The sequence below is a fragment of the Mesoplodon mirus genome (genome assembly GCF_964341445.2).
Source record: "Mesoplodon mirus genome assembly, chromosome: 19".
Taxonomy (NCBI): domain Eukaryota; kingdom Metazoa; phylum Chordata; class Mammalia; order Artiodactyla; family Ziphiidae; genus Mesoplodon; species Mesoplodon mirus.
Window position 1 is genome coordinate 5,776,426 of NC_138995.1, and position 27,664 is coordinate 5,804,089.

The window sequence follows — 27,664 nt, forward strand, 5'->3', positions numbered from 1 at the left end:
ACCACTCTCTAGGAATGCTGATAAGAGCAATGAAAAGATAAGGATCAGTCTCAAAAACAATCCTAGAAATTGTGAACACCTGACCATCAATCATGGTGAGCTTGTGGGAGCCTGAAGACCTTCATTCTCAGGACAGTGAAGGCTCAGAAGATCAGGCGCAGGCAGAAGGGCACCAGAGGGAGGGGCAGGACTTTTCCCGCCTGCTGATGCTGGAAAAATCACTTCCCGTCTTATCTTTTTTTTTTTTTTTGCGGTACGCGGGCCTCTCACTGCTGTGGCCTCTCCCGCTGCGGAGCACAGGCTCCGGACGCGCAGGCTCAGCGGCCATGGCTCACGGGCCCAGCTGCTCTGCGGCATGTGGGATCTTCTCAGACCGGGGCACGAACCCGTGTTCCCTGCATCGGCAGGTGGACTCTCAACCACTGCACCACCAGGGAAGCCCCCGTCTGATCTTTTAAGTGAGGTGTTTGGACGAGGCCATCTCCAGGGTTCCTTCCAGCTCTAATATTCTATGATCCCTCTGAATGAGAAAGGGATAAAATTGAAATATCAATAAATATAAACACAACCAAAGAGCAGCAAGAGCTTCCAGGAGGACTCCTCTGACTTAGGAAGGGGACGAGGGGACACTTCAGATACTCAGTGGTTCACTGAACGGTGCAAAATGTCTATTCAACAATCGTACATGAGTGGGCCAGGACTCTTGGTCATTTACCATGTAGCAAGTCTTCCTTTATCTGGGGAACGTGTGTTGCTAGGCATCGTTGGTACTATAAGCCTTGGGTCATTGCATTCCCAGGAGACAGAAACAGTGAGAAGAAACAAAATCATGAGGTATTCTTCAGTCATTTTTTATCATGTTAATGTCTTAAGAATTTTTGCATGATGGCCACATAGAAATACTTTTAAGAGACAAGAGAAGAAGGCAGGCTTTCAGGGTCCCAACTGAGAAGAGAAGATTGCACTTGGATGCCACCACTGTCGATCATCAGGAAGAGGTAGGACACTTTGGTACAAATTAGCAGTAACCAAGTTGTGTCCATGGAGCTTAACCATAGATGAATCTATCAGTATCAGTATCAGTATTACTGCCATGCCCACCTAAGGAAGAGCAGCTCAGATGGATGAAGGAATTCACCCTAGCAGAGTATTAAGAAACCGGTGTTTCTCAACTAGTGTCTGATATTTCTTAATGACATCTTGATTAGCAAAGAAAAAAAGAGACTTTGTTAGAAAATTCTTTGACTTGGTGTCAAAAGTTTAGGACCGCAAGAAACAGTGCCCTGCTCAGGTAGAAAGGAGACAACACACGTGAGGTTGTTTTTAATGTTGGAGGGACCACAGGTAGAACTAGAGGCTTCAGGAGTGTTCTTTCACATTCCCAAGAATGGATGGAATGCATATATCCAATTAGCTGTATTTTTCAATCCTCAACAGGGCTGAGGATATATTGCCCCAGATGACAGCATAATGCACAACATAAGGAGAAGAAAGATGTTCTAGACCTAGGGGTTATGGGATGGGTGGGGAGGGGAAGCTGGTGGTGCCAGAAGGAAGCAGAGCTGAAGTAGAAATGGACAAAAAAACTTACTAGAACAGGGACACAGTGGATTTAAGCCTATCCCATATAGGAGAGAGTCAACTTGCTGTTTTCCTGAAATATGCTGTTAGACCAGCTTTGACTGTTTGTGTACAGTTTGAAGTTTCATGTAAGGTAACCACTGTTAATATATATAATATATGTATACACATATATACACATATATATGCCTAATACATATATATTCATGCAAAGATTTATAAATGGTGATGGTCACAGCAATATGATTTACAGCTGGGAACTAGTGGAGGGAAACAACTGAATGCCATCTACTGGGGATAGCATAAGAGGTTTTTAACCATTTTTGTGTCATGGACTCCTCTGGCAGTTGGTAAATCATGTGGCATCCTTCTCAGAAAAATATTTTAGGAGCAAAAAATAAAAAAAATTAGATTACAAAGGCAACTGATCTAACCACGGACCCCTTCAGGGCCTGTAGACCCCACATTAAGAACCCCTGGAACTCAAGGATGGCTGACCAGTAGCATGACATACCGCACAGCCTTTCCACATGATGCTGAAGAAAGACATTTGAGGACTGAAAGATGTTTCTGAGACACCGGTGAGTGAAAAAAATCACTGAGTACCAGATGGTCATGTGTGGATAGTGTATGTTTAGCATAGAGCTTCTCCAAGTGTAGGCCCCAGAACTGGGAGCACCAGCAGAACCAGGGCGCTGCTTAGAATGGGGACTCTCAGGTGCTACTCCAGACTTACGGAAACCAAACCTTGGGGATGAGGCCCAGGAATCTGTGTTTTCACAAATTTGTATGTACTTCAAAGGCTGAGAAGCACTGTCCTGGGATGTCAACAGTGGTTTTCTCAAGTAGGGGAACTGGGGAGGTTTTTCTACTGTTAAATATGTGTTTTTTCTTTAAAGTTTTTACACGAACATCTATTATTCTTATAATAAGGGGAAAAAGTTACTAAAAAAAAGATAAGACAGATTTCTTCTATGGTATGTTAGGAATGATTTCCAGACGCAAGTAACAAAATAAAGGCACCACTTGTAAGGAATTTCAAGTTGTCAAATAAATAAACTAAAAATTGAGCAACATAGAGCCTGTGAATTGTGTATACTAATGCACAGCCAAACACCAGCACTCAAAGAAGAAATTACTAAGAAATGTATTTAGAATGAATTTGAGGCTAGAAGGCCAACAGTGAACACAGTTGTTATGCATTTCTGAGCTGCCAGAAAAAAAAGAAAAGATTTTAAATCTGCTGCAAAGAAGGACTAAACTAAAATCCCTAGGCATGGATCAGGCAGGATTTGTGTTCAAACTTGGGTAGACACAGGAAAGGGACTTCTGCGAGTCTGCTGTTCCCTCAAGCCTGTTGCTGGTGCAAAATGAATCCATTCTCTGAAAGAAAGATCTTCCTTCCAGTCTGCATGTCCACCTCTGTGTAACATGCAGGTACATCTGTTTCCTCTGGGAGAGGTGATCTCTTATTCCAAAGAAGGGCACCACAGCAGCCTCACTAAAGGTGAAACTTTGTTGAGGGGCATAAAATAGTTCCTTTACTTTCACAAAAGGTCTACCGACCCATAGCTATACCCAACATCAAGGTGGCTTTCCTCAGCACGCTACGGAGTTGCTGTGAGGCAAGGACAACTTCTGGCTCATTCCATTTTTCTGAGTCACAGGATTGGGTCAGGCATGGATCCTAGCTTCCCCAGCTATTCCCAGAATAGCTGTCCTTGCCTCACAGCCATATTCAGTTATTCAAGCTCTCCAGACACACCAGCCTCTCTCTTGCCTCTAGACACTGGATCATGCTTTTCCCACTGCCTGGAAGATTCTCTTTCTTTCCACCCCCTTGCCTACTGGTACACAACAGTCAGGAATCCTCTTGGGAATTACTTCTTCTGTCTTCTTAACATCTCCACGCTCCACACCTCTCTATCACGGTGCTTAGCTGCCTGTTTACAGGTCTGTGTCTCCCCTGGAATGGATGTTCTTTGAGGGGGAATCTATGGGCAGTAGCCAGTGCAATGCCAGGCACATAGTTGTTTGATAAATATTTCTGAATGAATGAATGAGTCAGTGAGGCCCAATTTTTCAGCATAGGAAGACTATCTCCCTGCCCAAGAGGCCTAAACTGAGGCTTTTCTTCATGTCATGATCCAAATCACCCAAGACAGGAGGAAACACTAGCATCTCCAATGAAACACCCACAGATGGAAATGTTTAAACTTGCAACAAAGGGTCTTGTATCCACCAACTCCCCCACTACTGCTTACAGAGGCAGGCCAAGCCCAGGTGCCTGGAAGGCACTGTGCCCAGGGACCCAGCCCCACAGTGAAGTCTCTCCCCTGTAACTCCATTTGGAAGTGAGGGCTAGTTTCAAGCTAGAAAAGGAAATAAATGTGGGTTTTTCATTCACCCCTCGCCCTCTGCAGAAAACCATCTATTGGCCTGTTTCTGTCTCCATCCATTTCTGCCTCGATCTTTTCCCTAACTGGAACTGGAGGTCTGAACACAAAAGGTCCAATCCATTCCCCATGGTGCCCCAGGCTCCGCTCCTTCTCAGCCCTTATTGACTGAGTCATCTGTGGTCTTGGGGCTGAGAAAAATGAGCAGTGATATCTCTAAATTACACCAAAGTTGGCCTTTTCTGCTTTCGCTCTGTTCCTTGTGGCTCCCTTTGAACAGGGCTGTCAGCAGAGATACTGACAAAGAACATGTGGTCTGAAGGGAGAAAGTAGCTTTCTTTACAGCAAAGAGAGCCGTTTTCTGCTTGTCAACACGTGGTCTACTCTTTAAGCTAAGACATGACCTCTGGCCTCCACTCAGTGTGCAAACACACACATCAAATAAACATTTGTGCGGTTAACCCTCATTTCTCCACACTTCACAGAGAATTTTATCTCTACCTTTCTCATTTTCCAGGTAGAATTGGGACAACTGTCACAGAATTTGTCAGCCTCAGGAAACTGACTCAGGGAACTTTTGTGCAAAGGAGGAGAGGCGTGGAGGAGCTCAAAGAACACAGGCTCAAGGTCTGCGTCTACTCTGCACTGGCTGTGGGACCTTACACAAGTTACTTTGCGCACTTCAAGGAGCAAAGCTGTCCAGAAATGACCCCCGGTGCCCACTCTGGACAAGCAACAAGCTAAAGCCCTGGGATGGGTGGCTAAATGGGTAAGCTACTTCCCCAACTGGAGGTTCCACTCGAGCACTACTCCACATGGGGCCAGTGTATCCTGACCCTATCCAGGGTCACATTCTATGGGCCCAAGGTCACTGGTATGCTGGAGCCAGCTCCTACTGCTTCGCAAAAGCCAAGTGTTAAATATTTAAGAATTTTGCAAGTTGGCAGCTTGCAATTGGCCACTGCGGAGGTATTTACACCAGAGAAAGCATCAAACACTACAAGTCAGGGCTCCCCTTGTCCCCAGGAGCCAGTTTACTAGTATACCACTGCCCCAGGCATCTGGCTTTGGACATCTGGAATCTCGGATGACTCCTATAAACCTGGGTACCTGCACTCAGGCTGCCAGATACCCTCAGAAGTCTGATTACCTGTCCACTGGCCAGCTAAGAAGGGAGAACCATGGGAGCAGAGTGTCTTCTCTGGCAAACCTCTCCAGTGTGCTCAGCTGTCTGCACAGGCCCTAGCATCTCTCTCTGCAGGATGCTGGTGAATGGGGAGCAGTGCTTCTCATCTTTGGCTGACCCCTGGCTCGTATGTGTCCCTTCCTCTGTCTCCAAACAGCCTATTCCTTAACCCATGCCATGTGCTATTTTGAAATCCATCCAGAGCGCTAGTACATGGCAGATGGCAATGCTGCAGGAACTCAACTTACATGACTCAGTCTGTACCACAAGTAGACTACAAGTCTTGCATGGTGCTTGGCCTCAGTTTCCTCAATGGTACAACAGGGACGTAAGATTGGTTGCTGAGAGTATGTGTGGTTTCTGCATGTGAGCGTGCTATGCAAACAGCAAAGACCCACGGAAACTAAACATTCGCGTACGTTACAGTGCAGAAATCATTGAAGAGTCCTAGGTTTCAGTACTGCCACTCTTTTACCTGTGTTACCTTGGGCAAGTTACTTAACCTCTCTCAATTTCGATTTCCCCACCTGAGAAATGGGTGTAGTGCCTTATAGGGTTGTTATAAGACCTGCACAGGACAACAATGAGAGCCATGTTTGGCTTAGATCCTGATACTCATTTGATGTGGAAGACTCTAGTGAATTTGAAAATTCCTCAATTCTCCTACCTCTAGGGTGCTAACTCAAGCTGAAATGCCGGATCCTTTAAGGTTCTCGAATAATTAAACATAAATTTGGTCTGAGGCCAAAAGTACAGAACAATAAAGCCCTAGGAAACTTTCACATTGAGAACTGCAGGGTGATAAACTCAGGGCTAAAAATATTGCTTCCTCTATAGGCTAAGATGCCTTTATTCACTGGATGTATATCATGGAGGGCATTTTTGCATATATATGTCTTTGGCAAAGAACCAAAACAACTCAATTATGTTTTATCATTAATTAAACTTTGCAGAAAGAGGGCAACACTTGCTAATGGTGAATATAAGCTTTCATTAGACTTAGTCAAAATAAGTTAGAATTAACTCTGCTCAGTTGTGAATAGAAGTTTTGAGTTTTTTATTTGAGATTTAAAATGTCATTGCATGTATGAATAAATGCAGAAATAGAGTCACTGTCTTTTCTCATTCTCTCTTTCTGCCTCTTTTTTTTTCTCTCTCTCCCCTCCTCCTTTTTACCCCCCTCTGTCTCTCTCTCCCTCCCCCTTTACACACACACACACACACACACACACACAATCCATCAGCATCAAATCTATCACGATCTGCTAAGGATGCTTATATGACCTGACATAATGGTTGACTGCCAAGCAATTTATCTGGTAGCCTCACTGCCACTGTGGAAAATTAAAATTTGCTGGAAACATCCAGACTGATCATATAATGGTCTATTAATTCCTTTCTAACAACAAACCAGCTATGGTCACTTAAATTAGTAACCAGTGAATACCTTAGCCAACCAGCCATAGACCTGGTTAGAATTCAAGTCAAAGAATATTTGAGTCCCTACTATGTGTTAGGCACTGTACTGGATCACTCACTACCCTTGGTAAATTACAGTTAATGGGAAGAAAAATACAAAAGAAACTATATTGCTGCTCAAAATGTGTTGTGTCATCTAAGAGGTATAAACAAATGTGTAAAGGAGATCAAACAAAAATTCCATGGAGGAGACTGACTGCTATATTTAAAACAGATAACCAACAAGAACCTACTGTATAGCGCAGGGAACGCTGCTCAATATTTTGTAATAACCTAAATGGGAAAAGATTTGAGAAAGAATAGATACATGTATATGTATAACTGAATCACTTTGCTATACACCTGAAACTAACACAACATTGTTAATCAACTATGCTCCAATATAAAATAAAATTTTTTTTAAATATAGGCTTTAGCCCAGCATTGCCCAATAGAAATATAACACGAGCCATATAAATAAGTTAAATTTTTCTGGTAGCTACATTAAAAAAAGTAAAAAAAACCCCAAGAAAACATGAGACTAATTTTAATCATAGCAATATATCCAAAATAATTTTATTGCAACATGACATCTACATGAGATTAATGAGAAAAATTCCATTAAAATCCTAACTTACATCTCAATTTGGACATTATATTTTCAACAAAAATATTTAATCTGTATTTCAATTAAAATTTACAAGATAGATTCAATATCTTGTAATAACCCATAATGGAAAATAATCTGAAAAAAAATATATATGTATAACTGAATCACTTGGCTGTTCCCCTGAAACTAACACTATATTGTAAATCAACTATACTTCAATTAAAAAACAATTAACAGTTGAAAAGTCAGATTCACATGCAAGTTGTTCCAGTAATTGGATCAAGCAGTAGTTTTTAAGTTTAAATTAAAATTAGTTAAAATTTAATAAAGTGCAAAAATCCAGTTCCTCAGTCACACTCGCTACATTTCAAGTGCTCAACAGCCACAGGCGGTTAGAGGCTGCCATGCTGGACAGAGTAGACGTGGAACTTTCTTCAGTGATGCAAAATGTGCCATTGGATGTACAACCTTAGAATGTAAATGGGGTGGCCCTATGGAGTGAGGATGAAGAGGGCGTGTCCCAGAGAGAGGGAAGAGTCCAAAGTCATGGAAATATGAAATGCATATGTACAGCTAGGTTTGCTGAAAGTAGAAATAAATTCTGCTGGTCATCTCACCAAGAAAATTTTGAGCACTAAGCTTCTGGACATCTTAGATCACCTATATTCAAATTTCTCTCCTATACAACAACCAATAGTAACTTTTAGTCACTGAATAAAACTGCTACTTGTTTGAAAATGGGGAAACGAAACAGATATAAATTTTTGAGAAGAGGCATGTAGTTAGACTTGAATAAAAGTTGTGAAAAAATGGATTTTAAAAGGCTGATGATTATATAAAATAAATCAGGCAATAGAATGGAGCAAGGTACCCTAAGTCTACATTTCAGTAGAAAGGTGAGATGGAGTAGTGCTCAATGGGGATGGATTTAGTATCAGCTTTCTGGCCCAGCTTCTGGGGATGCAGCTTGGCACCCATGGGTTCGCAAAGTGTTGCAAAGGACTATTAAATGGAGTAAAACAAATTTAATCCCAAGGCCGTAAGACTCCTTAGCACCTGTTTGCATAGGTGGGCATAAAGGGGAGATACAGAGTTCTTGGATGTGGGGAGACCTCTAACCATGGTATACATCCAGAACTCTGAGAAATATTTAGGACCTGCCGTAAATTGTCCTCAGGTGTGACTTACATTCATGACACAATCAAAGCAGAGTCCTGGTTGAGTGGTTTTCATGATTTGGTCTAATGATCTATGTTGATTCCCTTTATGAAGGGCACATGGTCCCATTACGTGTTTCTTCCAGCCTGGGTTAAATATGTCATTCTAAAGGCTCATTCTACCAATTTATAGGGGATATAAAAAAAGGAATTTCAGTAAAATGTACTTTCATTGGTTTTGATGAAAAGGGTTTGTGATGAAAATAGAATCTCTAACAAGCATTTCATAAATGACTTGTCTTTCAAACTTAATATAAAACAGAATAAAATACATCTCCAAAAGACCTCCTTGCTGCCTCACAGATTTCAAGTCCCCTGCTCTCAATCAACTCAAAAATCTCTACAGACGCAATCAAATATTTATCAGTGAAAATTGGTAAAACTGAGAAATTATTTATGGCCCAAATTTTGAAATAGTCATACATTGAAGGGGGAGGAAGGAAAAAAAAAAAAAGGTTATGCTGGGAACTATACATTTCTCTCCAGGGCACATACTCCCAGATCCTCCCTGCTGTCTAGAATTCAAAAATGGGAAGGAAATCACAGGTTTGAGGAAATGTGTTCACAGCTGGGTGTTTTACCCTTTTTTCAGAAACACTGAGAGATATGATGGAAAACCAGCCCCCAAATTCTAATAATTTAGCTACTTACCAACTAATTAATTATTTTGCAGATAGATAAAATATGTGTATGTCAAAACTTTGCCTAATACCTAGAGCTGCCTGCATAGCTTTTTAGTGAATATGCAATTCTACGTGGCATGGTCTTCAACTGTGAAAAACCTCCCACGGGGGCGAATTTGCTGCAGCACCTTGCTTTTGATATCGTTACCCTTTCGTATATGGGTCTTCTTTCTTTAAAGAAATTCAGATTGTGATAAAATATGACAAAAAAGAAAATAAAGAGACAAATACTTGGTCTCCATTCACCATCCTGAATTGTAAGACAAAGTACTTTCATGCCAACATGCCAGCTCTTCCGCCTTTTATAATAATTTTATACTTAAACTTAATTTTTCCCAACATTGCATTATGAAATTTCCAAACACGTAGGAAAGTTGAAAGAAGTTCACAGTGATCAACTGTGCTCAACACCTAGATTCCACCATTAACATTTTGCTCTACTTGCTTTGTCATGTATCTATCCATGGATCCACCCCTCTAACCATCTTATTTCTTGGTACATTTCAAGGAATTAAACTTAGTTTTAATGATATTTTAAAAAAGTAATTTTCAGCAAGGACATTTCACTCCATGGAAGAGAATTCTCAGGTTGCACTCAGTAGACCTGAGCCTACTGGTTAAGAGTGCAGACTGTGAAATCTCAAAGAGGTGGCACAAAGCGTGCCTCTGCAGTTAAGTGTGTGACTTCAGACAGGTTACACCATCCCTCTGAGTCTCATTACCCTCATTTGGCACCTTGGAAGATGATCCTCGTGGGGTTGTTATTATGAAAATTCAACATAATAGATGCAAAGTGCTTACACGTTACTGTGACAAATAAAGAATTTGTGATGATTTTTTCTACTCTTCTCTAATCCTGTGAGATCAAGGACTCTGTTTCCTTTGCCATTAAATCAGCAGCCCCTTGCACAGTGCCTTGTAAATAGCAGAGGCTGCATATATACTTATTGATATGAATTGGGTTAAATTTCAGAGGTTTTCCCTCCTGGGATGAAACAAGTACTTATTATTGGAGAGAGGCAAGTGCAGTGGCTTCAAAGGCACGAGACACAAGAAAGTTAGTTGAGGAAACGAGTTGGGAGCAGGGGATGAGACAAAGAGAAAAAATCTGGGGCCTCCCTGGTGGCGCAGTGGTTGAGAGTCCGCCTGCCGATGCAGGGGATACGGGTTCGTGCCCCGGTCTGGGAGGATCCCATATGCCGCGGAGCGGCTGGGCCCGTGAGCCATGGCCGCTGGGCCTGCGCATCCGGAGCCTGTGCTCCGCAACGGGAGAGGCCACAACAGTGAGAGGCCCGCATACCGCAAAAAAAAAAAAAAAAAAAAGAGAGAAAAAATCTGGCCTGCAAAGCAACAGTGTTTATATCAAGTTTAGTGATAGAGCAGAGTTCATCAGTGCCCAGTCCCAGTCCCTTGCACCTCACCTTTCCAGGGCACACCAGCTGCCATGATGCCTAAAGGCTCTCCCGCAAGCCTCAGAAGGCCATTGTGCCTGTGCACAGAACACAGGGCATGATGGATGTGCTGGGGAGTTTAGACTTCTGGGAGCAGCCCTCAACCAGACGGATAGGGCTGGTATATAAATACCCCAGCTCCCTCCTCCGTGGACAGGATAACCCTGAGAGTGTGTCTGACACCATCTTCTAGCCTTTCTCCGTGGGATTACAATACAGTCACCCACAGTGGTAAACAGGCCTCTCAACTGGCTGCTTCCCCTTTCCTGCTTCACTCCTTCACTCCCTTACCAGTATTACTGGTATAGAAATTACCTGCATTTGAATTCTTGTCTCAGGGAACCCAAAGTAAGACAACTGTCTTTATGCCCACAGAATCTCTTCTTCAAATGGCATTCTACACTGAAATCTGATATGTAATATTTATAAGATTAGAGCTGCCTGACTCGCAGAGTTTGGGTGGATGGGAGTGGTGATGTGTGGAGGCCAAAGCCCTGCCTCCTGGGTCTCTTTTCCCTTCTCCCAGCCTCCCCAGCACTCAGTGAAGACTCCTATATCTTCTCACAGCTCGACAGAGCCTTGCTTGTCAGCTACAGGCAGAGTTGATTAGGATATGATATAAGATATAAAGAGAATAAGAGGAATGAATAAAAACAAGCAGAGACAAAGAGGAAAATATGTTCCTTCAAAGGCCTAAGAAGCATGGACAAACACATAATTTTTGCAAGGCAGTGCAGTTATTCTGTAAAAGCCATCGGGAGGCTGGGGAGGCTTTCACACCATTATGATGTTAGTAGACTACTGCACTTAGAAAAGCTGTTGTTTGTAGAGAACCCAGGTTGAAACCCAGGGTTGAACCCAGGTGGGCAGTACATAGGGGCTAAGGAGAGAGAAGTCTTCAGCTTGAAAAACAAATTGTGTTCTGAGGCTGTAACAAGTAAGAAACCATGCAGAAGAATGTCCTTGGTTAGCTGCATACTTATTGATCCATTATGTATCTCAAGGAAAGAGCCTTGTGAAAACTCCCTAAATATACTGAGGGGGGACAAATGTATGGGGTTGGAGGAAGCTTTAGGATGACCACATAACTTATTGTCCAAAGCTGGACAAGTTTAAGGGGAAAGGTGGTGTTCATAGTAATTATGCCAGGACAACCAAATTTCCAGGCAAGTGAGATGTGATAATTCACCCTTGTTGTAAACTAATTAATAGAATTGAAATTCCAATACTGAAAGTGTTCTAGTTTAGTGGTAGGCAGGGGAGGAGAAAGTATTTTATTTTATTTTATTTTATTTTATTTTTTTTTTTTTTTTCTTTTTGCGGTATGCGGGCCTCTCACTGTTGTGGCCTCTCCCGTTGCGGAGCACAGGCTCCGGACGCGCAGGCCCAGCGGCCATGGCTCACGGGCCCAGCCGCTCCGCGGCATATGGGATCCTCCCAGACCGGGGCACGAACCCGTATCCCCTGCATCAGCAGGCGGACTCTCAACCACTGCGCCACCAGGGAGGCCCGAGAAAGTATTTTAGGTCAGACCTCGGTAAACCTGAGTGTGCATCAGAATCACCTGGGATCTCTTAAAAAATGCTGATGCTTGGTCTTCACCCCCTGACCAACTGAGTCAATTTCTGAGGGTGGAGACTGGCAGCTGTATTTTAACTGCCCCAGGTGATTCTGATGCACAGCGAGGGCTGAAAACACCAAGCGTACGTGAAGGAGACCTGCAGAACAAGGGTGCCACTTGTGTCTCAAACTGTCTGGGGGCAGAGGCTTGCAGACTTGAGGACTCTGGCCCCTTGGCGAGTGCTCTCCTTGGCCTCAGGGAAACCTACACAAAGGCCATGACAGACGCTAGGGCTGTCCAAAGGGCCAGGGCACGTCAGCCGTACCACTGTCCTCTCAGAAGAGCTCTGCTTCCCTTTGCATCATATCCTGGAAACCTGGCAAGATTTTGCATCTTTGGTACAGTGATAGTTTAAAATCATAAATATGGATATTATCAGGATATCGGATTATGAATGCTTCTAATTTCCAATAGAAATAGATTTCTAATAGTCCAAGTCACACTCGCCTCTTGCCCGGGTCACAATAAAACCTTCCTCTTGGCTGTTTCTGTGTGTCCACTCCTCCCTACCACTCTGCTCCCACAGATGGTTTCCTACCAGGCAGCCAGGGACCTTTGAAAAGGTCCAGACACATACACACACACACACACACACACACCTGGGAGACTTTCCAGTGGTTTCTGGCTGCATGCACGATGAAAATCCTATTCATCACCATGGTCTCTAAGACCCACATGACAGGCCAACTTCTCTGACTTCAACTCTCATCACTCTTTTCCTTGATCACTACATTGCAGCCACCCAGGCGTTTTGCTAGTCAAATGCACCTCATTCTTTCGCACCTGCAGGCCTTTGCCCACGCAGTGGCCTCTGCCTAGAATACGGTTCTCCCGACCTCCCCTGGGCTGCCCCTTTCTCATTCTTCCCGCCCCCACTCAAACGTCAGGGACACGACGCAGCTGCTCCCGGTCATTTGTGTCGAGATTCCCTCCTCCCTCTACACCCTGGTCCTGCCATTACTCTCCTTCACATCACCCTGTGTCTGTTACTCACAGCATTTGTTATCCTCTGCAGTTTTCTCATTTATTTACTCATTGAAAACATCTATCTCCCCACTAGAACACAAGCTCTATAACAATAGGGGCTTGGATGCTTGTTCACACCTCCACTAAACCGATCTCAATCTTGCAGTCTGGCATATAACAGGTGTTCCTTGTTGATTCAATGAATAGATAAACAATCCAATAGCACCAGCCATTCAGATCATCCACTGAACTAACCACCATTGTTCAAATTCAGAGATCATTGAAAAATATGAACTGGTTAAAATTCAATTCTCCATGTCGGCTTTTCTATGGGGAGAGGATGTGCTGACCAGGCAACATCAGTATTTCTGCCTATTTAACAGTGACTATTTCTTCCTGGAAAAGTTGTTTCTCTGATTCATTTGACTGTGCTTTCTGGATCTGGTTAGTATGGTTTAGTTCCTCTGATCTAGTTTTGTTTTTAGAGAGCTGACCCAATGGTGCTCCTGGACCTACACATTTGAAAACTAGGATCTAAATAAAAGGACACATATCATCATCCTGGTATACTAAGGGGACTTATCTGGCTGATGGCCTGGGCATCATCTACAAAAGCAGTGAGTCTATTTCTTAACCAATGACATCCTCATGTCACAACTCTTACATCATTATCTACCATGTAGATCTCAAAATCATGACAAAGGTGGTGGTGTGGTTTGTTTTTGTTTTTGTTTTGTAAATTCCCTTTTTCATGACCTTTGACATTCTTTTCTTGGCAAAAACCTTTGGCCTCTTACCATAGAGGATCTGAGGCCAATTCCTGCTGGTCGCCAAGTCAGTCAGAGTCAGCTTGTCTCCTCTATGCTCATCTCACAATAAAAGCATGCTTTAGCAGTTTTCTTTTGTCTGACTTACCTTGCCAACATCTCTTGGGAAAGGTTGTCTCTGATTCTCCGGAATTAAAATGGGAGATACCACAATGGACCTCTTTTGTCTTGGGACAGGAGAAGTTCTTTCAAATTTAAATATATCCTAAAAGAGAAAAAACAAATCAATTGACTAAAATCCCCCATGGAGAAGATGTAGCAGTCTGCTCTGAGATATGGCTCCTTTGTTGTGAAAGCATACAGCTGTTTGGACATTGTTAATTTTATTCTATCAAACCTCATTAGCGTTAGCAAGTACATCATTAGAATTATACTAAAGCTGACATTGTGATTCACAATGACTATCATTAAGCTGTTTAATCCCATCTTCTGAATCACTCTATTCACAGTGTCAGTCTTGATTTATACATCCTTCCATGCTTGTGTATTCCCATTCTTAATCTGTCAAGTGAGGAGATTACTTGGCTGGTCACTAACCCACAGAACTCGATGGATACAAGTGTGGCTCTCCTCACGGCCAAATGCAAGGTCCTCACAATCACAAATGAATAGGGATGAGGGGTAATCACAGCATTCCAAACACAATGTTCCATAATGTCAGGCATTATGGAGACTCTTAGTCAATGTTCTGTCAAAGTCTGTTTGCTATGATTAGTGGGTCCACTACTGGAACTCACTCCCCACACAGTACGTCCCAAACTGCAATCACTGGAACAACACTGTGAGAACTTCTGTCTTATCTGTAATTCACCTTTTTAATTAAATAAATGGATGCAAAAAGGGAAACTTTGTGCCATTATTTTAAATATTGTACCAATATGGCTTCTCATAAAAAGTACGAAAACATAAAAATAAACAATGAGATCAATGATGTTATTAAATTTGAGCTGGAAACTTAGGTGGATGGAAAGCTTCCTCTTTTTGAAAGGGAGATAAGAAAAGCCTAGAGGGGTGTTAAAGGGTTGTGAGCACTGAGCTGAGACTTTCTCCTTGATTCAATCAGAGGACTGAAAGAGAATTAAAAATGGGATGTCATTTTCAATATATAAACCAATCACATTCAATACCACACACTAAAATTATCCGAGGTACCACCAAAAGCAAGCATCTCAAACTCTGGACAATAAGTTCCTATGAAAATCATGTGGCAAATTATATTTAAACACCATCACTGACCCATGCTCCATAAAAGTGTATGCATGTACATGTATATATATGACAGTGATATAGTTTTATACATATATAATAGTTTTATTTTTATTATTATTATTATTATTATTTTTGCAATACGCGGGCCTCTCACTGTTGTGGCCTCTCCCGTTGTGGAGCACAGGCTCTGGACACGCAGGCTCAGCGGCCATGGCTCACGGGCCCAGCTGCTCCGCGGCATGTGGGATCTTCCTGGACTGGGGCACGAACCTGTGTCCCCTGAATTGGCAGGCGGGCTCTCAACCACTGCGCCACCAGGGAAGCCCATATTTTTATTATTTTAAAAAATATCTACTTATTTATTTGGGTGCAGCGGGTCTTAGTTGTGGCACATGGGATCTTTAGTTGCGGCATGAGGCATCTTTAGCTGCAGCATGCAGGATTTAGTTCCCTGACCAGGGATCGAACCCAGACCCCCCACACTGGGAGTGCAGAGTCTTAACGACTGGACCACCAGGGAAGTCCCAATATACAATAATTTTAAAGGAAACTCTATATAAGAAAAGTCAAGTAGGAAACAAGACCAGAGAAGGCTATGAAAATGTATATAAATAGTCTTTCTCTTGATTTTGGTCAGATTGTAAACTGATGTTATTCTTGTGGAGGGTAATCAGGCAGTATTTATTTATCAAGAACCTTACAAGTGTACATATCCCTTCAGTCTGTAATCTCATTCCTAGGAATACATCCAAATGCTAAATTCAAAAGAGGAAAAAACTGAAAGCAGGAAGATGTTTAGTGAGACATTATTTATAAAGAGCAAAAATGGCAAACCATGTGAATGTTCAATTGCAGGAGAAGGTTAAATCTGGGTGCATCAGCAGGAGACACTCTGAGGCAGTCACCAATAAGGCAGTTGTAAAGACCATGTTCTAACCACTGTGATCAGCATTTGACTGCTTCCACAATCACAACCACAAACTATTATAATAACAATTTATTAAACATGTGTTGGGCCATGTGCTACGCACTTTACATGTGTCTTTGCTAACATTTGCAATAAACTTCTCAAGTAAATCCTAGCCCACCTTAACCAATGAGGAATGTTAAGCTGTGAGAGGTTATATAAATTGCTGCAATTCACCTAATTAGCTGAGAGAATATGTAAGATAATATGTGTAGGAAAATACAGAATACCATATTCGTTGCCCTCTACTTTATATAAACTATACTGAACATAGAAGAATAATATTCAAAACCTTAATGAATAAGTCCAAATAAAAGACTGCTTGGGGACTTCCCTGGTGGCACAGTTGTTAAGAATCTGCCTGCCAGTGCAAGGGACATGGGTTCAAGCCCTGGTCCGGGAAGATCCCACATGCCACAGAGCAACTAAGCCTGCGCGCCACAACTACTGAAGCCCGCGTGCCTAGAGCCCATGCTCCGCAACAAGAGAAGCCACCACAATGGGAAGCCCGTGGACTGCAACGAAGAGTAGCCCCCTCTCGCCACAACTAGAGAAAGCCCGCATGCAGTAATGAAGACCCACAGCAGCCAAAAATAAAATATAAATAAATTAATTAATTTTAAAAAAAAGACTGCTTGGTTTCTAAGAAGAGCAAGGACTCAATATTCAAGCAAAGACAGAGAAAACTGGAGTGTGTAAAAGACAGTGAAAAGAAAGAATCAAAAGGGTTAAAATGACAAAAAAACAACCAACAGGGGCTTCCCTGGTAGTGCAGTGGTTGAGAGTCTGCCTGCCACTGCAGGGGACATGGGTTTGAGCCCTGGTCCGGAAGGATCCCACATGCCGTAGAGCAGCTGATAATGTAGGCACACGTAGGGCCGTGTGCCACAACTTCTGAGCCTGCGCTCTGGAGCCCACGAGCCACAACTACTGAGCCCATGCGTCACAACTACTGAAGCCCACATGCCTAGAGCCCATGCTCTGCAATGGGAGAAGCCACTGCAATGAGAAACCCGCACACCACAACTAGAGAAAACCCACACAGCAACGGAGACCCAACATAGCCAAAAAAAAAAAAAAAAAAAAAAAAAAAAAAAAAAGCCCAACCAACACACCAACCAAATAAATAAATAAATAACCCAACCCCAACCATGTAGAAAATAGCAGAGAAAGAAAGAGTGGGACAGTGAGAAGACAATGAAAAACAGAGTGGATTACATCCATAAAACACTGATGTATAACATCTGTAAAGAGGCTTATTAGGGAATGTGAAAAGAACAGAAAACATGTAAAATACGTGCAATATACGAATCTTATTTACAATAAAAAAATTCTTGAAGCTTGTATGAAGGAAAGTCTAGGAAAGCACTTTAAAAAGATTTAAAGTCCTATGCAAATGTAAGGGATTGGTGATTCTATTCTATAATAGAGCAAAAGTAGGTTTCCATTCATTATGATGATATATGTGAAAATGTATGTAAACCATTGAAAAGCATACTCACTGTCAGTAACAAACATTCCATTGCTTGCAGTACAGAACTTACTTGTGTTTACAAGCCTGTGAATGGGTGACAGGTGACCAGAGTGGTCAGGTTCCTGAGTCCCCATTTCTACCTCTGGCGTCCTCCCAGCTTACCAGCTACTGAAGCCCACACTGCCAGTCCATTTCCTTCACCCTCATACCCCAGCAGCTTGGTAATAAGGACACCTGTGTAAACCCCTGGCTCTAAAGTACCTTCGAAGAGAAGCAGGAGGCTCTGAGTCTCAGCATAGGAAACAGCATCTGGAAGGGGGGTGGGGGTGGAGGTAGAGTGACCACTTGTAGACAGGCCTCCGTGTGCACAGGACGCTCTGAGCCCACCACGGTGGGCAGGACTGGGGCATCCTTTTTCTGCCAACTCAACTTTTTTGTGTTACAATGGCAGGGACCTCAACAAAAAACGGGTCCATGACTGCGATTCTATGTCTGTGGCTCCACTTCTGTCTTTGTGATTTATGTGTCTCTATTAACTACGTGTTTGTGGACACATGTCTACCTTTGGTCAGGTCTGTGGTAATGAGTCTGTCTGTGTGCTCTGAAGCCAAGTGCTTTTCTGTGACTGGGGCCCTGGAGGAGCCATAGCATCTAATTTGATTGACAAATACCATATGCACATCTAGGCACGTGTGTGTGTGTGTTTGTATCTGTCAATCTATCATGTGAAGCCTTTGAATGCAACAGGATGTGGCCGTAACCTCAAAGAAAGAAAAGATGGAGGCAGTGAGGTTTAAAAGTATGTGACTAACTCAAGAGATGTTTACAGAAGAAGAGACAGAGGTGTGGGAAAGATCAGAGCATCAGGCTAAAGGAGAGGCTGTGTTAGGACTCCCTGTCTTCTGGTGCTGCCATTACCAAGTGGGAAGTAAAACATTGCCTGCTAAATCAGTAAACAAAGGATCTAGCCAGCACACTACAGCTGCCTGGACGGTGCAGCCCGAGGAAACTCAGGATGAGAAAACACAGGATGCTGGCCCCAGATAGCTGAGGTGCGTATCAAAGGGATGATTTCAGTGAAGCCAGACTCTTGCATCTTCCCATACATAGAAAAGCGCTAAATTCCTTAACTTGAGGTATCTAGTTTTCTTTTATTAACAGTAACCTTTTGTTCCAAGTACCTGGTGTTGTTGAAAAACCTCCTCTATATCCTGGCTTCCCCCCTTTCCTCTTCTGAACAGTTTTCTCAGCCTATATCTGAGATGCTGTCTCTGGGCTTGAAGTCCTAAGAATGTTCACCATATAAAACATAACTTTCAACTTTTAAGTCGTGCATCTTTTTTTTCAGCCGACACAAGATAGTGGGTAAATAGGAAAAAGGCAGTTCTGGAAACAGATGATGGGTGTTGTGACTTTGAGGGCAGCCAACATAGTTTTCTAGAGGGTGTGTAAGTAGTTGCATTCAGGAGGGAGAGATGAATGGGGACAAAAAGTGTCACGATCGCCCACGTACAAGCTCAGCTAGACGTGAAGGAGGAGCTGACCCCATCCAGGTTATGTGCAGGGAAAAGGGAGGAACTCAATCATCCGATGAGTTTCTAAAAGGCTAGCAAAGGCCACAGAAAGGTTAGCTGGCAAAAGGGGGAAAACCAAAAGGACAAAGAGATGAGGATTTCCAAAAGGAGAGAGTGCACGGCCACATCACACAACGCAGGTGTCCCCTCCAGCAGGCTGAACACCATGAGGAGGCTGTCGGGCTGACGATGAACAGGGAACTGATGACTTCAGGAAGACAACTTTAGGAGTGTGTTAGGGTCCAGGGTCAGAGGAACCAATGAGAAGTGAGGGCTTTGGTGAGGAAGGAAAGAAGCTGGAAGAAGCTGGAAGTTTGTCAGCTCAAGGGAAGACCAGGAAGGGTGCTGGGCTGAGAGGCGGGGGTCAGAAGAAGGCAGCCATAGTGTTGGGTAAATGAAGACACAGAAGGGAGGTGACCCCAGAGGGAGACGGATGCCTGAAGGAGGTGGGAAAGGAGTGCATCAGCAGCACGATCAGCCCCAGAGAGGAGGACAGGGAGGGCTTTTAGGGGAATTTCTCGTCTGTAAAGGACGAGAACACTCCTGCGCTCTTGGTTATCAGAATGAAATGAGAAATGGCACTTGAAGGTGGTCTGCACTCTCCAAAGAACAGCACAGAAGTGAAGGATGGTCTTATTCATACCAGGACAGCAGATGTGAGGAAATGAAGACAAGCCACTCGGTGCCTTTTAGGAGTGAGTAATTCAGCTGTGGGTGGTCTGAGGCCAAATCTTAAACAGACACTTGCAGACACGCAGCCACCTCCAGATTTCTAGACTACTAGACACATGCACACTGACATCAAAGTTCTCTCTCACTGAGCACAAACACTCATGCACTCGTGCATGTGTACACACTCAGAATCCATTTGATAGGGTCACACACATACACTGACACACACACACTCATTAACAGATGCCCATGGAACAGACACACATCACATGCCTAGACCCAAGGACACATACAACACACCTTCCCCCTGCAAACCAACACAGTTCCCTCAGCCACAAGCACACACACACACACACACACACACACACACACACAAACGCGGGGCGTGCAGAGGAGAGTGCACGAATAGCCATGTGCCTTCAGTCAGTGACCAATGATCCATCCACGTCTTTGAGCCTGGAAAAGCTGAAGGCTTGCAGGAGCCTCTTTCAATCTTGCTTAAGTCAAAGGGCAGAACTCTGTCCTCTGGCAGACTCACTCATGCGGCATTTTACTACAGGGAATTGTCACCCTTACATAACTATCTCTCGTCTCCCACGGGCTGACTGGGGCCTGTGTCTTTCTGTCGAAGGGTACTGGGGTTTACAATCTCATTTGCTTTCCTCCCTGATTCTCAATCTCAGGAGAAATTGGCAGTGCATTAAAAGCAAGTTTCATGCTACCTGGGGGTGTCGCATCACACAGTCCCAAAGAGCACCTTGGAAATAATGAGGAGGCCCCTGCAACTGTGAGGGACAGGGGAGGGGTTGGGGGTGGGAGGGGAGGATGGGGGCCAAGGGAAGGAGGAAGGCAGAAAGGATGAAGAACGTGACAAGGAGAGGAAGAGTGGATTTATTTTCATTCATTCATTTCTTCAGAAACTATCTGTCGATCCCTTCCTTCCTGCCAGGAGTAATTCTCGGCATCTGGGACAGTGCAGTGCCCGAGAGACAGAAGCTCCCTGCCCTCATGCAGCTCACATTCTAGATGGCGGAGACAGACAGTGAACACGGTCCAGGAGAACAGATAGGCAGGGAGGGCTGACTGTGCGCAGAGGAGGGGAGGCCGGGACGGGCCCACTGGGAAGGCGGCCTTGGAGGATGAAGCAAGGAAGGCGCCCTGTGGCGGGACGAGGGACCACCAGCAGCAGCAACAGACCCTGGCAAGTGTGAGCTGCAGGGAGGCCTGGCCTGGAAGAACGGGGGAGACAGTCCAGGGAGCTGGTAAAGGGAATTCAGATCCTGGATGGCCAGCCACGTACACTGCAGAGAGCACTTGGGCTTTTACTCTGCGTGAGATGTGAGTCATGGGAAGGTGTTCTGTTTGTTTCTTTCTTTTTGTGGGCGGGTTTTAAGCTGAAGAATGACATGAACCCACTTACAATTACATATATATCTACACACACACACACACACACACACACACACACACACACACACATTTCATGTTGGCTGCCATGTGAAGAACAGATTTTAAGGGTTAAAGTAAAGAAATGTTTATCTGTTGCGTTTCTTCCTTTTTCCAACCCTGTCTTCACAGAGCACTGAGATTCCTCCTAAAATGCAAATCTGAGCTTTGGATCTGGGGAAGAGGAGAGCTGAGGTCAACTTTCCCTGGTCAGAGTCCCTCTATCCTCCTGCCTTCCCACAGTGTTTTTAAGGTATTATCTAGGTACAATTTAAGTACCGTTACATTTACCCATTTTAAGGGTGCAATGCAACGATATCAGGAAGTTTACAGAGTTGTGTGATCATCACCACAAACTAATTTTAGAACATTTCCATCAGCCTCCAAAGAAACCTCATGCCCATATGCTCACTCCCTTGTTCTAAGCCCCAGCCGCCGGCAACCATGAATCTACTTCCTGTCTGTACGCATCTGCCTTCTCCAGACATGTCATAAAAGGGAATCACAGTATGTTTTCACAGTATTTTCATGGACTCTGCCTCCACTTCATAGTTGATTTGAAGATCATGAAGCAGAAAGGGATACAGTTAGTGGTAAGGGGTGTGTAAGGCCAGCCCCCGGCCTCCAGGTGCGACCATGCTCGGGGGCACCCAGAGTCCCAACTGGCCCCAGGCTGGCTGACAGCCTTGCTGTAATCGCAGTCCATGTCTCCTGGGTTCACCTCTTCCCACTGCCCCTCCTGCTGCCCTCATCTCTGTGTGGACGCAGACACCCCTCCCCTTCTCCACAAAGATCTCTGAGTCACAAGGTTTGTTCCCAGGGAACCCACCTAGGACACCATCAAGGCAAGAGCTGTCCGGAGTAGAGACTAACCGGGCCGGTGCCCCAGAAGTGAAGGGGAACAGAAAGGTGTGGGCCCAGACTGCTGCTCTACAGCTGGGACCACTCTGCATGTTTTGGCTGTCACGGCTCCCTCCCTCCACATCCAGCTGAGGGCTGAAAAGTCTTCCAAGAGCCACTCCAAGAAAGTAGTGAGATTTGAGAGGAACAGCCCTGCCCTCTTCACAGTGAACCCAAGGCCAGACAGCAGCTCGGACCTGTCTTGCTACCTGGCAGAGCGTCCTCATGAGCCAACACCCAAAGGGGCAGGAAGTGGCCAGAGAACTCATATGTGCCCGCCCTAGTTCACGTCTCTGCATGAGGTAATAAATGAGAGGGGAAAAGAGCAACAATTTTATAAAGAAGCCACAAGCCACTGCCTTTGTTCTCTCTCCAACTTCGTAACTTTTGGGCAAAATTATGTGCTAAGAGAAGTTATTTTAACAGGGAAAAGCATCGTAGATGCTGGCAGCATCCCTCTGGCTGAAGCAGGGAGTGCAGGGAGGGCAGTGCCAGCTGAGACTTTTCAGCCTGGCCTGACTGTGGACAGTCCTGTAGATCATGTTGGGAAGGTCTGATGTGCTTCCCAGGCAGCGGGGAGCCTTTACTGGTTTCGTGCAAAGGTATGATGCTTTGGGTTTGAATTCCATGTCTGGTTGAAAGATCATGAGAATTATTCCTTTGATGAGTTTGAAGCCTGGGTTCTGGACTCATGTCTGAAGGTCACAGCCTATTCCTTTCTTATCTTTCTAATCCTAAAATATACTTGGCATCCTGGCCCTGGACTCACTGAGTCTGCCAAAGGAAACACTGCTATTTAGTGAGTAGCTATTATGTGCCAGGCACTGTGCTAGGCACACTGTGACATTATCTCATTTAACACATCCAACAACTCACAGGCAGAACCACCATGCCTGTTTTCCTGAGGTTCAAAGATATAAGAGACTTATCCAAAGTCACTTAGCTCTTAAGTGAGATATGGGAACGCAGGCCTCTGTGACCCCAGTGCCCCCTGATCCAAGCAGGATGCTACTCACCTCCCCAGGGCTGTGCGTGGAGAAAGCTCCTTACTCAAGTATAACTGGAGAATCACAACTCTAACTTTCGCAGAGGATAGGTAGCAAATGTCAATCAGCCTCCGGCTAAAAGGAGCGGCTATACCTTGCAGGGGGACAGTTTAATTGTCTGCAAATTTCTGCAAATGAATGGAGCAGCAGAAATCAATCTCCAATTTATCCCATTCTTGCAGCTGATCTCAATGTGCTGAAAGGTGCTGGGAGGAGGGTTCTGTGCTACTCAGTTTGCATTTCATATGCAATCAAATGCACCATTCAGCCAGCGTTGCTGTACCTGGGGTGAGATTTAAAGTTTGCTTTATTACCTCCTGGGGCTGAAGTTTGCCTACTTAAAGGAAGAAACAGTCCACAAACACCAAACTTTCAGCGGCAAATTTAGGAAGTTGGAGGGCCAATATACTAAGTTTGCATCATTTCCAGCTATCTATTTTCCCAATATTCTGGAGGCCAAATGTCAGCTGACCTGAGTCATCTGTTGCAGGTTTACAGGACAGAGTTATGCTGACAATAAAATGGGGCGGTATGGAAATTGTCCATTAGTATGGAAATGTGTACTATGGAGCTAATTTTAAAGCTGGAGTGGGGTGGGGAGATGATGGCTGGTGGACTCCTAGGGTGCGGCGAAGCCAATCTGCTATTGTAAATTATCCCACACCTGCTTTCCAAGGCCTGCTGGCATACAGCTGGGAGAAATGGGTGCAGACCACTGTTCCTGAGAGTCCCCAGGCACCATGGTTTTCCAGAAGTGACCACCAGTGACATCAGAAATGATTTCTCCAGTAATGAGTCACTATCAGGGGCTTTGGGGATGTCTGATCCAAAAACAAGAAACCTCACAGTGACAGTCCATAGCAGAGCATCTCAATGATTAGCACCAAAGAAGTGATAAATTCCCAATAAAAATAAATGTGACAGTCATTTCTGTTAAGTATGTTTGGGGTGGGAAAGAAACGGCTTTGGCCAAAGTAATCAACAGAGAAAAGAAAGTTTTACCAGAGGAGTTTGCAATTTGAGTGATGACTCCAGAAGTTCTCTGTCCAGCAGCCAAATAGATCTTTTAAAACATTCTCCTTCCTCTCATTAATGCCGTTATTTGCTTCCCCTTGTGAAAGGATGAAGCCGCCAATGTTACCAAGGCCAGCAAGGGCCAGCAGGTTTGGCTGCCAATGGCGCTCCGACTTCAGGTGCCCTCACTGTCCTCCTGGCTGTGCTTCTGCAGCACGAGCCACCTCGGCATCCTCAGGTCGCAAATGCTTACTTCCGGGCTTTCCACCTACTGTTGCTCCTCATCATTCCTCCCTTCTTGTGCCTGGTTGACCCCTCGATCCATCCATGTACTCCCAGCTCAAGCACCCCTTCTAGACTTCTTCAGTCTCTTTTGCTGGGGGGGTTGCCTGCAGCCTGCCCGTTGCACCCAGAGCTCTTATTCAGCTTCTGATTAATTACACATCCATTCAGTGTTTATCAATGTCTGCCTTCTGCACAGGCTACCAGCTCCATGAGGCCAGGCAGCACGTCTTCCTGGTTTGCTGCTGTGTGCCCTGGTTCCCAGTACAAGGCCAGGCACATAGCAGGTGTCCAAAAAGTATTTTTTTAAATACTATTAGATAAAAAAAAATTATTAAATGAATATAGGGTTGTTGTAGAATTCAGATAATCCAGGTAATGGGCTTAGCATAGTGCCTGGTTCATGGTATCTGCTCCATAGTTATGTCTGATAAGTAGATGAATAAGATGCCTATGATTCCATGTTGATTTCCTCAAGCCAAAAATAGCCTCTGTAACAAGACAATCACCACACTCTGTTTGGATTCTTTGACCCTTCAGTGTTTTGTGAAGTCACTGAGTCTATAGAAATTTTTTAGAAAATTCACCCCTTGGACTGCCCAGCAGAAGACCATAGCTTTCTGGAAGAAATGACAATTGAGCTGAGACTTGAAGGCCAAGTGGGGTTCATCCAGGGAAACGAGGAGGAGAGAGAGTTCCTGGCCAGGGGATCAGCAAGTGAAAGGGCACAGAGGCAGAACACGGCCAAAGACCAGAAGGGCTGAAGCAGAGAGGGTAGGGCTCCAGAAGCTTTGGGAAAGGCTGGAAGGGGAGGAGAGGGCAGGCCTCTTCCATTCATAGGACTGTTCGGAATCCTGAGGACCACGAGAAGCCCCTGAATGGTTTTAAGCAAAAGTCTGGGATCTGACCTTGTCTTTGACCTTGCCCTGTCAGAGCTGAGGGGCCACGCCTGCAGAACACATTTTCTTAAATAAACTTTCCCTCCTGATATTTGTCATCCTTACTTGAGAAGTTGGACTTAAAAATAAAACACAAGTAAAACACCCTCCCCCCACCCACACATATTCTACCACTTACTCTAAAACATCAATTTCCCCATGTTAGGACTGCTAGTTAAAAAATAAATAAAAGCAAACGCTTTGGATGAAAATTTGCCAAATCACACTTCCAAGACGGAATTGCCTCCGAAATATTTCATGAATCTAGCAGGAGCAGTAACAACACAAATCAGTACTTGCTGGTTTCAAGAGAGGTGAAAAATGTTTTAAACATATTTACATTCTTTAGTTAGAGGTCCATTCAACCACGTGTGACGGTGATGGGAATATAATGGAGACAATTTTCCTTTATCTGCCCTGGCATTGATAAAATATGCATGTTAAAGAGCTACTTCTGAACACCTGGAGGCATCTTGCAGAGTGTTACAGATGGGCTTATTTTTCTAACACACATATGTAGTCCGGCCTCAACAGCTGTATTCATCTCAGTATGTATTCAGGATGCGTGAGCACGTAGCCCAGATCCCGTGCTTTCTGGTTGGCATGAGCTCATAAATGTGTGATTGGCCTTCAAAGAAAGTGCCTGTTAGAAAACCCACATGTGGAAAAACAATGCTTTTCAATTCAGTGCGTACGTATTGGGTGTTCGTCAAGTGCTTTTCCAGTGCAAGTTTCACAATTAATGATAGTGACTATCCTGTGGGTACCTCAAACACCACATGTCTTAAACCAAATTGAGTCCTGTCCTTCCACCCACTCTTGCCCAAACCCATAAGGTTTCCGGCTTCCCTTTTCTCAGCTGTTGAAGGGCTAGACGCTTATTTCCTATGGATGGTTTACTTCGTTTCCGCCATACCGCACTCCCAAGTGGTTGCCAACTCCTACAGATTCCACCCAGGGGATTTTCCCTGGAATATATCCCTTCCTTCTCTAGAACCATGTTCCCTGACATGTTGTCTGCTCTCCTGTAGCCCACCTGCAGGTTCTTCATGACTCATTGCTCCTTTTTATACAGGGGCCCCCTGGATAGTAGAATCACAACCAGGACCTCAACACTCTTAGTCTGGGCTTCCCGGAAACAGACACTGAGGTAAGAATTTGGGGGCAAATAGTATTTTAATATATTTTCTAAAGTTTCTATAATGAACCTATTCTATTTACAATCAGTACAAAATAAAAAGAATTCATTTACTCACAACCCTGTATCAGACAAACAGAAATACTATTCTAAATATATACTACATAGAATAGTATTTCTGTTTGTCTGATACAGGGTTGTGAGTAAATTAATTCTTCCTTCCTGCTTTTAATATACTTTTTGCTCAAGTTGAAATTGGTCTGAATAATTTTGTATCTTGTGTTTTGAACCTAATGATAAATAGCAAGTTTTCTTCCCGCCCATGTTGCAAATTTTGTAAACATCATTTGGTAGCTGCACAACACATCATGTGGACGCATCAGCCCGTATTTAACCATTCCCCTGATGTTATGCCCATACGTTTAGGTTCTTCCAATTCTGTTATTAAAATGCAAATAAACTATCACTGTATGTAAAGTTTTCTTTGCTTACTTGTTTGTTTTTCTCTAAACAGGATTCCTTAGAATGGACTAGCAAAAATGGGATTACTAGGTCAAAGTTGATGAACGTTTTAAAGGACCTGTCCCATGCTGCCAAACCCCCATCACCACTGGAAACAGATTTGATCTTGCCATGGCTGAGCATCCCCAAGTGGTTCCAACACACCTCTCTGGCCGCAACCCCTACAGCTCCAACCATACTGCTTTTGCCCAAACTTGCCAGGCTCTCTGGTGACTTTACACCTTCATTGTCCTGTGTTCCTCTAACCTGGCTATTCTCTTCTCACTCACCTCTAGTCCTGTCTACCTGACTGATAACACGCAGAAACACACACATACACCATCCCGCAACAGGAGCCTATTATATACTATGTGTGTCATCCTCCAGTTCAGGGTACATAGTAGTTACTGGATAGTCTCTATTAACTCTGGCTTTCTTCTGCCAGGTTGCACTAGTACGCAAATGCATGCTTTAACTTCGAAACTTTAATAAAGGTTATTTAATAAC

General features: G+C 44.1%; 1 protein-coding gene across 1 annotated transcript in view; it reads right to left on the reverse strand.

Moving 5' to 3' along the window:
* Positions 1 to 27,664, reverse strand: part of CDH13 (cadherin 13) — a 1,043,800-nt gene that overhangs the window by 559,867 nt on the left and 456,269 nt on the right. The window contains exon 4 of the mRNA XM_082607144.1: positions 14,085 to 14,201. Within this exon, the coding sequence (XP_082463270.1) occupies positions 14,085 to 14,201 (117 nt within the window). The remainder of the gene's footprint in view (positions 1 to 14,084; positions 14,202 to 27,664) is intronic.